We start from the raw sequence: 13752 nt of genomic DNA on the forward strand, positions 1-13752 counted from the left end.
ATTGACAAGGTAGTTTAAATGTTTAGGCCTAGCAGTCTTGAGAAGTTTCCCTTTATTCTGTGATATTTCAAATTCTATCTATCCTGTTAACATTTAATTTAACAGAAAATCATATTATTTCTTATTTCTTGCAATGTCCACAATATGCCAAGCACTTTCTACGAAAGAAGGATGCAACCTGTGCCCTGAATGTGCTTATCTGTTCCAAACCACATGCTGGAAATTATATCAATCATATTGTCAGAAAACAAGGCACATTTGACAGTTCACTTTAAGTTACTGAATTTAATTACCTAGATCAATGTCACCCCCAGGGTTTTGTCCACACACCATTTGGGAATATGACAGAGGCTGCCCATTCAGTCATTGCAATATTTATTTATCGTCTTTCTTTTTTTAATGGGCAGAGTTACAGAGTCTTTGTGAGACAATCATAGGACTGGAAGGGACCTTGAGAGGTCATCTAGTCCAGTCCCTTGCACTCATCGAAGGACTAGGTATTATCCAGACCAAGATATATGTCTAACCTGCTCTTAAAAATCTCCAATGATGGAAATTCCACAACCTCCCTAGGCAATTTATTCCAGTGCTTAACCACCCTAAGAGGAAGTTTTTCCTAATGTCCCACCTAAACCTCCCTTGCTGCAATTTAAGCCCATTGCTTCTTGGCCTATCCTCAAAGGTTAAGAAAAACAATTTTCTCCCTCCTCCTTGTAACAACCTTCTATGTACGTGAAAACTGCTATCATGTCCCCTCTCAGTCTTCTCCTTTCCAGACTAAACAAACCCAATTTTTTCAATCTTCCCTCATAGGTCATGTTTTCTATACCTTTAGTCATTTTTGTTGCTCTTCTTTGGACTTTCTCCAATTTGTCCACATCTTTCCTGAAATGTGGCACCCAGACCTGGACACAATGCTCCAATTGAGGCCTAATCAATATAGAGTAAAGCAGAAGAATTACTTCTCGTGTCTTGCTTACAACACTCTTGCTAATACGTCCCAGAAAGATCGCTTTTTTGCAACTGCGTTACACTGTTGACTCATATTTAGCTGCTTGTCCAATATGACCCTCAAATTCCTTTCTGCAGTCCTTCTTCCTAGGCAGTCATTTCCCATTTTGTGTGTGTGCAACTGATTGTTCTTTCCTAAGTGGATTACTTTGCATTTGTCCTTATTGAATTTCATCCTATTTACTTCAGACCATTTCTCCAGTTTGTCCAGATCATTTTGAATTTTAATCCTATCCTCTAAAGCACTTGCAACCCCTCACAGCTTGGTATCATCTGCAAACTTTATAAGTGTACTCTCTCTATGCAGTTATCTAAATCATCGATGAAGATATTGAACAGAACTGATTCCTGTGGGACCCCACTTGACTTCCATCATGACTGTGAACCACTGATAACGACTTTCTGGGAATGGTTTTCCAACCTGTTTTGCACCCACCTTATAGTAGCTCCATCTAGATTTCATTTCCCAGCGTTAGATCGCCACAAAACAATCACATGATATGACAACAGAGCATTCTACTAAAAAGTCTTATGACAAGCTCCTCACTTCCAAACACTGGAATCTTGCTGGTGAAAGCTAAAATCTAAACCTGTACATCTGCTTCAGATACAAGAGAAATATTGTGACCTGAAAAGCATTACGCTTCTATCCATGTTGTGCATCCAGATATTATGATATGAAATATGACCTATAGATGTCATGGGTAAAAATGGGCAAGTAGTGGAGAAAGTTATTCACAAACATATTGCAAATTCTGTTTAACACTATTCATTATCTCTTGTATTTGCTCTCTGTGAACATTCACACAAGGTGGTTGTGGAAAGAGAAAATTACAACTACTTGTGTGAATTTGTATATATCTGCCTAGTCACACTAGGTATGAATGCATAACCATCAGGAATGCACCTTGAGAGCTTGGGAGCTAGAAGGGAAGGAGAGAGGTTTAAGCAGAGGAGCAGAATAGCAAAAAAATAAAACCACCACCACATCCAAAATCCCAAACAAAGCAGAAATGGTGAGGACATGGTGGTGGGTCCTGTGCTATTCTCAGGAGATGGCGTTTGAACTATGACTGTACCCATGATTCATAAAAGCACAGGTTTTCTCTACTCTGTTTATTCCCATCCAGACACCTCCTATCTTAAACAACTTTTCCCGGTGTTCCCTCCTGCCTTCCAGTATCCCGTGTTCCTCCCTTCACCCACACATGCACAGTTACCTGTTCTCCCAGGTCTCCATCCAGAGCTCACATACAGCCCTAGTGTCCTCCTCCCCTCCTCCTTCACCCCACCTCCATGTCCCTTTCCTTCTCTATCACACTCACGTCAGGGTCAAAATTTAGAGGTAATGTAGCACATGCAATGTGCTATACATATCCTGACCAAGAAACATTTAGATGACTCAGGCAGCAATTAACAGTCAAGATGTTATGGGCTCTAAATGATAGAGAATGAGTGGATGGTTTGTGGAAATCCTTTTGTGATCGTGGCCTGTATGAACAAGCCTTTGGTATTTATTGTTCTCTCTGCACACTGCTGGGTGTATATCTAAGGAAATTAAACAACACCGATGGAAAAAGGATGAAGTAGTAAAGCAGCAAAGGCACAAAAAAGAGTGCCACAAAAGTGCAGTTAAAGCTGGAGTGGAATATGGGGTGGGAAGATTAACACAGTCATTGACAGTGTTCCCAAAATGTGTGGCCAGAAGTCTAGTGCTATTGCAGTGAGTTGGACAAGGGTGTGTGTCTGCTCCCTTTGCAACTAGGACTGAACACGGTAATTCTACTGAATAGCTATAGATGGCAGAAAATACAGCCTGGGAAAATGAATCAATATATTTGCTAGATATTTTTCTTTAACATTTATTTAACAGTAGCAGACAGATGAGCTGATCAGCATATTTGTCTTGCTGGGCTATGAGCTGTACAAATATAGAACTAGATATAGTTTCTGCCCCAAAAAGGCTTTATAAAATATTGTTATATATGGAATGACAGTTAACATAGTTCCCTAAGCCCCTTACCAGAGACTTGCCATGGAGATGAATGAGAAAGATAAAGATATGCAGCCTTTGCAAATAGGACTGTGCAGTTATATCTGTAACCCACTCCAGCCCAGTGTCCGGTTTTCATCCCCGTCTGGTAGCTGGGCCACAAATGTGATTGTGGCGCTCTGTATCTCGGGGGGAACACCCTGCACTCACATATTGATCCTTATAAAATGATTGTGTGGTATCCAATGCAAAGTTTGTCATGCCGGGTGTCTTCGGAAGGCTCATGATGCATTGAGCATTGTTGTTATAGTAATTGTTGGTATAGTAATATTATACTAATCTTATAGGTTGTATTTTCATGTATTTAGTTATGAGGCTGAAAATGTGTCCTCATGGCTTAAAACAAGTCCATGCAAAACTCTCCAGAGAACACCAGAGGGGAACAGTGATGTGTCAGTCTGTGACTGGTTTGCATTACAGAATTTAGTGCTTTAGCTGAAACAGTAGAAACTCATTCTTTTATTGCTGAATACAGAAGTTGCACAAAATGCAGTTACCTTGTGAAGAATGAAAAACAAAAGTAAATACAATAACTGTTCTATTAGAAAAAATACAATCTGGTCTCTAGTGGAATATAAACTTTCTCTAAAGTTACCAGTGATACAGGATTCTGTTTGCTCTAGTACCTCCAGTGAAAATCTCCTAGTTCTAAGATTCTTGACCCTCTGAGGCATGTGTAGGCTAACTTGAAGGTTCTGCTACGTGATACACATTTTCTTAGCTCATGGGCTCCACCTACTTCTAGTCTAGCTGCCGTCAGCCAACAAACCACCTCCCCACTGGAGTTGCTGCCTTGCAGATCTAACTGCCTCAGGCCATTAGGGACTGACTGATTTTTCATCTTTTTCTGGTTCTCTGAGTCCTGTAACCTGGTTTTCTTTGGCTCACATAATTTTATTTTGTTCTGTTTTCTACTACAGTTCCTTACAGCCAGACCGGCCTGGATGCAACCTGGGCTCCTGGCAGAGTGCCATATGAGCCCCCTTGTCAGTGCTGTTACTATTCAGGCTCACGGTGGAAAAGACATATAGGGAAATGCATCCGAAGAAGTGAGCTGTAGCTCACGAAAGCTCATGCTGAAATAAATGTGTTAGTCTCTAAGGTGCCACAAGTACTCCTGTTCTTCATGTCATGTGAAGGAAGCTAAAGCTTTTATGCTGCTTCGAACTCCCAGTAGAAAGTGCTTTTGAGGGACCCTACATCATAGAATCCAGTTGTCTAAGTGTCCCAGCTTGGACATGTCAGCACCTTGGACTCTGAGCTTGGCACTTCATAACTGCATCAGCACTTTGGAACCCTATCTGCTATCTGAGCCAATGGACTCAGTTTCATCTGAAGTGCTTATGCACTAAACTTTGAGTCACTGAGGTGCCACATCTCTCCTCAAACCAGATACACACAGACTAGGATACATCCTAAACAGGATCATAAAATGTAGAGGTCGTCTTCATTGCATTTTCTGCCCAGAATATCATGAAAGGAGTTTAAAAGTCCAGACTTTAGCTGACATGACAGTCCCCATGGTGCTTTCTGCTGGGAGCCACGGAAATGACTAGTTGGGAGGATGAAACCTCAGACTTGCATCAAAAGGAACCTTAGAGAAAATAATGAAAAAAAGTGTGATCTGTAGCAAACCAGGTTATTGTGAACATAGACCAGAAAGAGTACCCAACCCTAACTGGCTAGGGCAGTTGCACTGGTTTAAGCTTAGAGATACCATTTCCTATACTGACCAGAGTCAGAAGGGAACCAGCTGGATTGTTCCGATGTTGGCATATGCTCAGCAGGACAGGGCTCTTGATCAGGCCTATCTTGGAAGGAAAAAAATAACTCTTAGACAGGATGATGTGTTCCAGAGAGATGTGAACCAAGAGTCAGAGTCCTGCCTAGCTGGTATCTTTAGAGAAGCAGAATTACAGGTTAAGTGATTTTCCCTTCTGTCTCTGTTAGGAAGGAATTTTCAAATCATGGGGTGATATATGCAACATAATATTCCCTTGTGGAGACATGAAGAAAGAAGAAAATTTAAAATGTACTAATTAAATTCCCCAGGTCTGCTTATCTCCTTCTACCTGTCTCCCAGTAGCATACTCCCACAGTGGCAGTGAGAAAAGCCATCCGCCGGTGAATTGCTTTGGCCCCCTTCTTCTGACAAAGGTTAGGTCATCCAATCATAGAAAAGAAAAAAAAATGCCAATATCGCCAGACTTAGGTCACAACTTAGGACAATTTGTGATTTAGGAATGATCTATATTCAATAATTAAATTGTTTGCTATGGATACAGTAGTTTTACCAACTCCACTTACAAGTATAAACAGGAAGTATCAGATAGCTCCAAGGATGGGAGTGCAAGTTGACTCCATTCTGGGGAAGATATTTTATATTTGTTGCCTTTCCTGCCCAGGAAAGACATGCATGATTTAAGATCATTGACAGAAGTACTGCACTTCCAGAAATGATATTCTTATTAGTAATTAATAAATAGTGCCTTTGAGGTTTACATTTTCTTCTAGAAATGAGGCTGTGGTGTTCTTTGTATGCTATTTCCCTTACTTTTAGCCTTTTAATCATTTCCTGATAAACAGAGAGAGTAAACAGATATTAAGCCATCTAAAGGCAATCTGAAAATGCAGCTATCTTTGAGAGTCTGCAATGCTAGATACACACTAGTCTCTTGTAAATCAGCAGTCATCTCACAGAGTCTGAGAGTGAAAATAAGTAAAGGAAAAATGTCTTACTGCTCTCAGCAGGAGCCACTTTCAGCAGATTAGGGGTCAAATGCATTTAAAGAACAGTAGGGGAAGATGCTTGCACTGTCACAGTATACTCCTAGAGAGTACTCAACCTTAGACATTCTCATCCTGCCCATCTGGAAACCCAAAATGAAAAAAATAAATCCTTTCAAGTCATTTTGTCTTTGAGACTAATTAAAGTACATAGTGAAATGAGGAAAGCAGAACAATGTTCCCCAGTCTCTGGGTGTCTGGCACGTCAACATATGGCCACCAAAGGAAAGTAATAAGTTGCAGGGCAGAGCCCAAGCTAATGAAAGCTGAGGATAATGCAGGGGTAACATTTTGTCCTGGGAATATGGGGATGAGAGGCTAAGGTAAACAAACTGGTAGTCCTCTAGTTTAAAATACACTGAGATTAAACTGTTTTCTATGGGGTGAAAGACCACAAGGCTGATTTTTAATCAAATGATGTTTAAAACTATATTTTTAATTACTGCTTCACTTGAAAACCTGCTTACATTTGATGAATCAGGGGGGCTGACACTCCAGTTCATGGTGTGATGCCGGAAGTTCCAATTTGACACTAGGCTGATGTGCAGTAAACTGATTTGTTCACCCCAGAGAGCTGTTGTAATAGTGTTTGGCAGAAGGATGATTATGGTGCTTTGCTGGTTAGTGCATGAAGCTTTTCTTGGCCTTTACTTAGGAGGAAGTTGCCCGCCAATAAACAGTATGGACTATAATGATGGAGGCAAGGGAATTCAGAAGAAAGGAAAGGAAAGGGTTCGTTCATGAATTCAGGCCAGTTATTGTCATTACATTAAAATCTAGTGGTTGAGGTAGGGATTGGAAAGAGAAGATCCTATCCTGAATAACTAAGGACTACACACACAATACATAAAGCAAGAATAGTTTGATTTCTCTCTCTTGCCTCCAATGATATAACTGTATCAAAAACAATTATGTGACTGGAATTTATTTTTCACAGTGGAGCCATTATTTTTATTTGTGTTATATTACAGAAACTCTACTTACTGTATGAAAGTATCCATCTCGCTGACAGTGGGTGAAAATGACACTGGACTCTGCTACAATTCAAAGATGAAGTACTTTGAAAAAGCTGAACTTAGCAAAAGCAAGGAAATCTCATGCCCTGACATAGAGGATTTTTTAATTCCCTATAGAGAGCCTGAAATCCTGTGGTATAAGGTAAGGAATACAGAAAACGTCTGTTGCCTTCAACAAAATATTATGTCAAGTTCTGCTGCATTTTCAATAATCTCAGCATTTTATCTGGACATGATATACAGCTTGGATGGATTTAAGATGCATTAATAATAAGACAAGGAGGGATAGGATGAAAAAGGAACTAGATGGTAAAGTGTTTTAATGTACTAGCTTTTTAGCTGTGGAGACAAGGTTTCAAATGCTTTCTTAGGTAATGTTGAAAACTCCTTATTTGGAATCTTCCTATTCCCATCTAGCTGTATCACAAAACAACCAAATAATTGGTGGTCCTCTTTCAACTGAAAATGTTACCAGGGTGGTCTGGTATGATACACGTTGGTAAAGCTGGGTGTGGAAGCAGACACAGCAATTGTCTGCACTATGCCAGATTCAAGCTTGTGCTAGTAGAACCCTCAATTTCCAAACATGAAATTCACTCAAAGATATGAAGAGAAAACATCATTTGAAGAAGCTGTGCGCATTTTTTACCTGCGTGCACAATTTAAATTGTATCTCATACAATTCAACAAGAATCCTATGTTTTCAATAACATTAAAATGTCAAATCTCTCCAAGAATAAAAACCCATGTTTAAGGCATGTGATCTGCCCATTGTTTGCACAATTACGGGAAGAAAAGGGAAACAACAATGTCCCAGATAGAAAATTAGGTTTCACTTAAAGTTTCCATATTTCTCTATGGTTTATTGATAACTTTATTTCAACATTGTGCATTAATTTGCTTTTCTGGAGAGTATTTAGGCCCGGGTTCTGCGAGCTCCCATTGACTGCAGTTGGAACTGAGGGTGCTCAACACGTTGCGGAAGGCACTTTGCACCTTGTAGGATCTATTCTTTAATGTACTCTAGTTACTGGATAAACCAAAATAGTTCTTATCTCATAAGTAAATCTGAAATAAGTTTGTGTACACAGGAATAATTTTCCAGTTGAAACGTATTTCACTATGCTTTCTAATTATAAAAACACACAGATGTACCTAGCCTCACTATGAGTACTTGTAAATAGAGTACATAACATTGTATTGTCCAGTGATTATAAAGAATTATGATCTAGAAGGATTCTGGCTGAGCCACTGCCTCTGAAAATGTAGGGTAATAATTATGTAGCCCAACTAGTAGCTTCATCTGAAATATGCTATTTAAGATTTAAAATACGTAATAGAGTATTTATCTAAGGATTTAAAATGTCAAAAATTATTTTCCCTTGCTAGATTGCAAAGATTTATATAAGACAATTGTGGGTTATCATGTGCATGGACATATTTCTATTCTAACAAATAGTCCGAATGACATTTACAAAACTAGCCTATATGCTATATGCACAGCAAGCTGCTATGCTGGGCAAAATGAGCAGATTATTTTGTACTGTTACATCAAAAGTCTCAAGGACATTAGTCTACTGGCCTGTAACTTATTTCTTAAAAAGATGAAGAAGTTTGGAAAAACCTTAAAATATCCAAAAGCATGCAGCTATATCATGTTTTATTTTCATTATCTGCAATCTAATAAGACAATTAAAAAAAAGAGAGAGAGAGAGAGAGAGAAAATAACAATAAGAGGGGAACCAGTAAAAACTGCCAACACATCACACACTCTTAGACCATAACAAATTTAAACCTAGCGGATGGGCCCACTTATTAAACAACAAAATAAGAATGTATTTCAGCAAGAATGAAACATATACAATTTTATCAGTAACAATTAAAATTGGGACACATTATTTTGTATATATAAATAGTACAAATTAGACATTGCGTTATTTCATTGACTCAATAGTAAGATCATTGATAAGTAAAACCTTTCAAAGCAAATTCTAAGATGATTTCAGCTACGGAGATGTGACTTGCTTCCTCCTTGTTTTCTCATTTGCTCCTGCTTCCCTCCTTTTTGATTGATTATTGTTTTACAATGACTTCCCATGTCCTCTAGCTGTCATTAACATAATGAAGTTTTCTGTATATGTAATAGTCCCAGAGACCATATTAATTAGATAGGAAGAATAGGAACTCTTTAACAATATTACTTCAGATCATCATTAAGGGAATAAATCCCCTGCCTTTCTGGCATCCACAGCTCTCCTGGGACTCAATGAAGTAGAATATTTGGGTGACTTAGTGTATGTGAGCTATCATAAGTAATTATCTAAGCCATTTCCTAGGCTCTTTGACTTGTTGGCAATAATCAACACATTTAAATACAAGGACTTCAATCATGGGTGTATTATATTGTCTTTGAACAGGAATGCAAGGCAAAAACATGGAGACCGAGTATTGTGTTAAAAAAGGACACACTCATCATCCGGGAGGTTAGAGAAGATGACATTGGAAATTACACTTGTGAGTTAAAATATGGAATCTTTGTTGTCAGAAGAACTACAGAATTAACAGTTACAGGTAATTATAGGCTCCTAATATCTTTTTCTGATATTGTAAAGAAAGACATTGCCTTTTTTTTGTTTTAGGTCACTTGTGATATGCATTGCAACTACTTAGCCAGAGACAAAAGTTTTGATGATTGTTATTTATCCTTGACTAGATGATGTGACCAAACAATCTTACAAAGTTCCAATTGGTGTGCACAGCGTTCTGAACGAGGTCTTGGTTTGGTCCTGTTTTAGAGACCTGTGGGCAGCTCAGGTTTCTGAATGGGAAATGGGGGAGGGTGTTCAGTGTTTTGGTAGAATACGTAGTTTGGAATCTATGCTATTTATGGCAGAAAATAACATGATGGAGCCCACTATATTTGTGTGTGGAATGCTGCCTTTTGAATGCAACACTTCTAGAACTGATGTTGCTATGTCAGAGCGGCATCATTCTAAAAGGACCTTCCACAGGAATACAACCATGATTCTTCTCCATCAGGCTCACCTGCACAACCATCCAGCAGACAAACATATTGTGCACACCTGTGAATACCAACAGTGAAATCCTGATCCCATTGAAGTCAATGGCAAATTCACACATTTCATTAAGGCCAGAATTTCACTCCATGTATTCCATATTCATCTAGCTCTAGTTCTAATTAAAAAAAAAACAGAAAACAAAAAACTATAATGGCTATAACTTCTGAAACATAACATTGGTGACAGGAGAAAAGATGCTTTTAATGTAATTTACATTACATTTACATTAAAACCTTCAATGTTCCTACACAAGTTACATCATGGTTTGATTGCGCACACATTGTAATAGCAACGTACTCTATTACAGAAAACATCCTCGCTGCATAAGGGTTAGTCCAACCGTTCCCTCCTCTCCAAACCTCAGTATCACAAGGGCCTGCCCTAATTTAGAAAGAATATGGCACAGCGCTATCCAAGGAAAAATTATATTGAATTGATTTCAATAATTATCTGGTAATATTGGGAGATGATATAGGTGCTATATCTTGGGTCTTCAGATTGCAGTGCATTGCATGTCATTTCCAATGCAACATTCCATAATAGTGGGCAAAGTTTAGGTTTTCCCTGTGGATTGAAGGTGAAATAGATTCTTAGTTGTCTCAGCAACACCAAAAAAAAGAAGCTAGTGCCAATGTGTTTGGAGTAGGAACAAAACATATAAAAAAAAATCTTAGAGCAGGAATATCCACGTCAGGATAAGTCCAATATATAAATGTATATCACATCTGGCAGTTAATTACTGTGTTTGTTGTATGCCTCGATCAGAAATTGTGGAAACATTTCTGAGTAAATGGGAAATTTGTTTTTTTATGTGCTCATGAATCTCAGTATCGTCCATCTTGTACCGCTTCCACTCAAAATATGAGAAGCTAAACGTAAACCTCATGATTTGTAATTTCCACTTATTAGATTAGTCCGTTATATATCTGGAAATCATACCGTGTGTTGATTTGAGAGAAATTCAGACAATCAATCATGTTTTCTTTAAGCACAATATCCAGTTTCTCTTCATATTTTTTCTTGTATATGAAATTGATTTATTTGGTGACTAGAAGCAGGCAATTACTCTCTAGTGATTATGCTAACAGTAAATATCAATATACTGTTTGACTCTCATGAAGGAGAGCAGAGATAGAGTAGTGCTGTAGTTAATTTACTCCAAAATAAGGCTGCCAATTATCTGCTCAATGTATGATGTATGCACTTGAGTAGTACATAATCTTTCAACCCTCCGGTATTCTCTCAATCACTTTGGAATGGTGCTTCCACATCAAAAATATATCTTACTGGCAAATTTGGTGTGCAGTATTGTTTGAAGCAGACTAAAACTACAGCTACCACAAAAGGGAAAAAAAATAAAAGTAGTATGAAGACATGCACTCACATAATTTGTGATAAAGAATATTCATTAATCAGTTCTGTAGTTGCTGGGGAAAAGCTCTATACTTAATGTTAAATTAAAGTGTGACCACTCAAGAAGAGACTTGGGTTACTTTTGAAGTGTTTAAAAATGAATGAGATCAAGAGAAGAGAACTGCATGATTTTTGTATCTGACAACCAGGGAAGATGTAAGAACCAATTTTTTGCAGAGCATCTTAGCAAGTTTATTTGTTTTGGTATCACTGAAGTTCTCCATGTTGTCTTTATATTTTATGTGACTAAGCTAAAGAAATAGATACACTGGTATTATCATCAGTTTTCTTTTAATACATGCCATAGGCTCTGGTCAGTAACCATGTTATATTATTATTTGACTAGTGATCTGTGTTTGATAGGAAGACATGCTGACATTAAATATGTCTTATGTTCTGTTTATGTACTGATGAAAAAGAGTTTATTTTCCAAGTGACATACATTGCAATTTATGTGAGATTATTTCTGTTGGGTTGACTTGAATTCAGGAGTCAGAGAATAAATGTCCCATCCTGATTAAAAACATAAAGTTGACACCTTTTACTAAATTAGCTATACATGAACTAGCTAAAAGCACTCCCCCACCCTAGGGGAAGAGAGTTATATAGAGGTAGGGCATATCAAGTGAATATATGTGTGGGCCGACTTCCAGACTGATAGATGGGTCCCTTTTCTTCACTGATATGTCCCTTTTATCCTCTCACTCTTCCTCCTTGCGACTCCTTTCATCCTTGCCTATTCTTCCCCCCCTTTATCACCCTGCATCATTTATAAACTCCTGAAGTTTGGTATGTATATGGAAACCACTACTGACAGCTAATTCCATTAACAAATCTACCTCCCCCAGAAACTAGCCAGAGGAACCAGTTCTAACACAGACAAAGTTTCTATGCCAAGCCATTTGTGACTTACAAGTAGCCAAATCCAAAATTATGGAGGTGTTCAGAAAGTGAACGCAATGAGAGTAGAGCTTATGAGACAACCCTCCACCCCACACCCCATGTTTACCAGATGCTTTGCCTAACTTGTCCCAAACGTTCCAGATATCCTTAACCCATGCAGATTGCTTTAGTTTTACAGTTTATTTTCAAAACCAGGCTTATTATGTAAGGTTAGCACATCTAGCTGGAAACTAGTGACTCTCCATACTCTACAACTATTCCTCTGCCTGTTTTTCCATATTCTGATGCAGAGAATGTGTGGTTATTTTCTGGTGGTTGTGTGTTTGTATGTATTCATGTTTAATAAATATTGTCTTTTAGGCTTCCTGCCTCTCTCTGTGGTGGGAAGAACTCTCCTGGGGTATATTGTATTTCCATCCAGTGTAGAATGTGCTATGTGAAATCCATGAGCCAGATGCTCAACTGGAATAAATCATTATAATTCCATTGAAGCCGAGGATAAAGACCTAGGCCTTTATATTAATACCTTTTCCTATTATCAAGTCAAATAGTGAATGCTACAAAAAAGGGGTGGTCATCTGGCTGGCGACAGGGTGGCTATGTTAAATCAAATGCAGAAGTGGATTAAAACAAAACACACACACACACACACAATGCTTTGTTTTTTTTTTCTCATCTAACAGCCAGGTGAATCAGGCAGTGGGTGGAGAAACATAATTGCAGGAAGTTTTGGCCAAATTTATTTACATAAAATTTTCATTCCATTTTGGCTGTCCACAGCCCAGATTAGAACGACAGGGTAAAAAAAGGCTTTGGCAGCTAGCATCATTTTAGAATGAATAGGTCAGCTGTGAACAATTTACAGTGAAAGCCATCTTTCACATTATAGGGCTATTGGAAATCTAGTTTTATGCAGATGAAGTTACTTAATAAGAACAACATTTTAAAATGAAATGTGTATGTTCTAACTGATCTTTCCTGTATCTAAATTCAGTATTCTGTATACTATTATGTTCTATAATGAAACAACAAAGTTGTTTAGACCTCCAGAGGATGATGAATTTTTGCTGGCTGAATGGGGTAGGAAAGATGATCCAGTGGTTAGGCACTAACCTAGAACTTGGAGGACCTAATTCCTGCTCTGCCACAGACTTCCTCTGTCACCTTGGGAAAATCACTTAGCCTCTCTGTACCTCATTTACCATCTGTAAAATGGGAATATTATCATTTCCCTACCTTACAAGAGTGTCAGGAAGATAAACACATTAAAAATTGTGAGGCATAAAGGCCCAGATCCTCCAAGGTATTTAGGTGCAATACCTTGGCCTTATGCACCTAAATACCTTGGAGGATCTGGGCCTTAGATACTACAGTAGTAAGACTAGTTGAGGAAATATGATATCAAGGCACTCTGTGTCCGGTGCCATGGAGCCAGGCCCATGCTCAGAAGGGGGCACAGTGCAAGCGGAGCAGGCTGGGGCCCAAGACC

At 38.4% G+C, this 13752-nt stretch overlaps 1 protein-coding gene across 2 annotated transcripts in view; it reads left to right on the forward strand.

Moving 5' to 3' along the window:
* Window positions 1-13752, forward strand: part of IL1RAPL1 (interleukin 1 receptor accessory protein like 1) — a 1175651-nt gene that overhangs the window by 730899 nt on the left and 431000 nt on the right. For both annotated transcript variants that reach the window (XM_039511406.1, XM_039511397.1), the window contains 2 exons: window positions 6823-7009; window positions 9285-9438. In XM_039511406.1, the coding sequence (XP_039367340.1) occupies window positions 6823-7009; window positions 9285-9438 (341 nt within the window). The remainder of the gene's footprint in view (window positions 1-6822; window positions 7010-9284; window positions 9439-13752) is intronic.

This window comes from Mauremys reevesii, linkage group 1 (genome assembly GCF_016161935.1).
Source record: "Mauremys reevesii isolate NIE-2019 linkage group 1, ASM1616193v1, whole genome shotgun sequence".
In the NCBI taxonomy this organism is placed as follows: domain Eukaryota; kingdom Metazoa; phylum Chordata; order Testudines; family Geoemydidae; genus Mauremys; species Mauremys reevesii.